General features: G+C 59.4%; 1 protein-coding gene across 1 annotated transcript; it reads left to right on the top strand.

Annotated features, from left to right (window-relative positions):
* Nucleotides 1-249: 249 nt before the first annotated feature.
* Nucleotides 250-2,015, top strand: LOC116268677 (class I histocompatibility antigen, Gogo-B*0103 alpha chain-like; the record flags this gene model as incomplete). Its single annotated transcript, XM_031661856.1, is given in 4 exon segments — nt 250-551; nt 904-1,110; nt 1,240-1,509; nt 1,755-2,015. Coding segments are annotated over 3 exon segments (694 nt in total), but the record flags the coding sequence as incomplete, so codon positions are not given.
* Nucleotides 2,016-2,577: the final 562 nt, after the last annotated feature.

Here is a 2,577-nt window from a genome sequence, read left to right as displayed (position 1 = left end):
ATTTAAAAAAAAAAAAAAAAACAGTTACAAAAATGCCAAGTGTCCAGATAAATTATGCACGCTGCTTAGATGTGCAGAGTTCAGGAAAACAGGCAGTGCTTGAGAGTCCCTGAAGAGCATTGGGACTGCATGGAGCACTCGCAACTTTGAGGTGATGACTACAGCTCCCGGTTGCAACAGACAATAACAAACTCTGCTTCTTTATATTCAGGAGACGTTCTGGACTCACACAGGGAAACTCGGGCTAAGGAATGAAGGTAATTTTAAATGCAACAACCCAGAGCCACAGATCCATAGTCTGGGAAAGTAAAACTTAAGAGCTTTGTAATGCTGTTTTGACACAGGTCTTTTACAAATTGGAATTCTAATCATTCAGGGATTACCAATATTGTGCTACCTACTGTATTAATAAACAAAAAGGAAACTTCGACTCTATGAGAATCTCTATGTGGTGCCTTCAGACAAAACTTCACCAGGTTTAGAGAGAAAACCCCTGTCTCTACACCTCCATTCCCAGGGCGAGCTCACTCTCTGGCATCAAGTTCCCCGTGGTGAGTTTCCCTGTACAAAGGTCCAAGGGGAGAGGTAGGAGTGGGAGGCAGGGAGTCCAGTTCAGGGACGGGGATTCCAGGACGAGTAGGGAAGGGGAACGATCTGGGCGCAGCCTGGGGGGTCTCTCCCTGGTTTCCACAGACAGATCCTTGTCCAGGACTCAGGCAGACAGTGTGACAAAGAGGCTTGGTGTAGGAGAAAAGGGATCAGGACGAAGTCCCAGGTCCCGGGCGTGGCTCTCAGGGTCTCAGGCTCCCAGAGCCTTGTCTGCATTGGGGAGGCGCAGAGTTGGGGATTCCCCACTCCCCTAGTTTCACTTCTTCTCCCAACAGTGTCGGGTCCTTCCTCCAGGATACTCGTGACGCGTCCCAGTTCCCACTCTCATTGGGTGTCGGATGTCTAGAGAAGCCAATCAGCGTCGCCGCGGTCTCAGTTCTAAAGTCCCCACGCGCCCATCCGGGCTCAGAGTCTCCTCAGACGCCGAGATGCGGGTCATGGCGCCCCGAACCCTCCTTCTGCTGCTCTCGGGGGCCCTGGCCCTGACCGAGACCTGGGCCGGTGAGTGCGGGGTCGGGAGGGAAACGGCCTCTGCGGGGAGGAGCGAGGGGACCGCAGGCGGGGGCGCAGGGCCCGGGGAGCCGCGCGGGGAGGAGGGTCGGGCGGGTCTCAGCCTCTCCTCGCCCCCAGGCTCGCACTCCTTGAGGTATTTCGGCACCGCCGTGTCCCGGCCCGGCCGCGGGGAGCCCCGCTTCATCTACGTGGGCTACGTGGACGACACGCAGTTCGTGCGGTTCGACAGCGACGCCGCGAGTCCGAGGACTGAGCCGCGGGCGCCGTGGGTGGAGCAGGAGGGGCCGGAGTATTGGGAAGAGGAGACACGGAGAGCCAAGGCCCGCGCACAGGCTGACCGAGCGGACCTGCGGACCCTGCGCGGCTACTACAACCAGAGCGAGGCCGGTGAGTGACCCCGGCCCGGGGCGCAGGTCACGACCCCTCCCCATCCCCCACGGACGGCCCGGGTCTCCCCGAGTCTCCGGGTCCGAGATCCGCCCCGAGGCCACAGGACCCGCCCAGACCCTCGACCGGGGAGAGCCCCAGGCGCCTTTACCCGGCTTCATTTTCAGTTGCGGCCAAAATCCCTGCTGGTTGGTCAGGGCGGGGCGGGGCTCGGGGGACTGTACTGACCGCGGGGGCGGGGCCAGGGTCTCACACCATCCAGTGGATGGCTGGCTGCGACCTGGGACCCAACGGTCGCCTCCTCCGCGGGTATCACCAGTCCGCCTACGATGGCAGGGATTACATCGCCCTGAACGGGGACCTGCGCTCCTGGATCGCCGCGGACATGGCGGCTCAGAACACCCAGCGCAAGTGGGAGGCGGACCGTTATGCGGAGCGGTTCAGAGCCTACCTGGAGGGGCCGTGCCTGGAGTGGCTCCACAGATACTTGGAGAACGGGAAGGAGACGCTGCAGCGCGCGGGTACCAGGGGCAGTGGGGAGCCTTCCCCATCACCTCTAGATCGCCCGGGATGGCCTCCCATGAGGGGAGGAAAATGGGATCAGCGCTAGAATGTCCCCTCCCTTGAATGGAGAATGGCGTGAGTTTTCCTGATTTCCTCTGAGGGCCCCCTCTGCTCTCTAGGACAATTAAGGGATGACGTCTCTGAGGACATGGAGGGGAAGACAGTCCCTAGAATACAGATCAGGGGTCCCCTTTGACCCCTGCAGCAGCCTTGGGCCCCTTGACTTTTTCTCTCAGGCCTTGTTCTCTGCCTCACACTCAATGCGTTTGAAGGTCTGATTCCAGCTTTTCTGAGTCCCTCGGCCTCCACTCAGGTCAGGACCAGAAGTCCCTGTTCCTCCCTCAGAGACTAGAACTCTCCAAGGAATAGGAGATTATCCCAGATGCCTGTGTCCAGGCTGGTGTCTGGCTTCTGTGCTCCCTCCCCCACCCCAGGTGTCCTGTTCATTCTCAGGGTAGTCACATGGGTGCTGCTGGGGTGTCCCATGAGAGATGGAAAGCGCCT

The sequence above is a fragment of the Papio anubis genome, unplaced genomic scaffold (genome assembly GCF_008728515.1).
Source record: "Papio anubis isolate 15944 unplaced genomic scaffold, Panubis1.0 scaffold2693, whole genome shotgun sequence".
Classification (NCBI taxonomy): Eukaryota; Metazoa; Chordata; class Mammalia; order Primates; family Cercopithecidae; genus Papio; species Papio anubis.
This window is presented reverse-complemented; position numbering and strand designations above follow the sequence as displayed.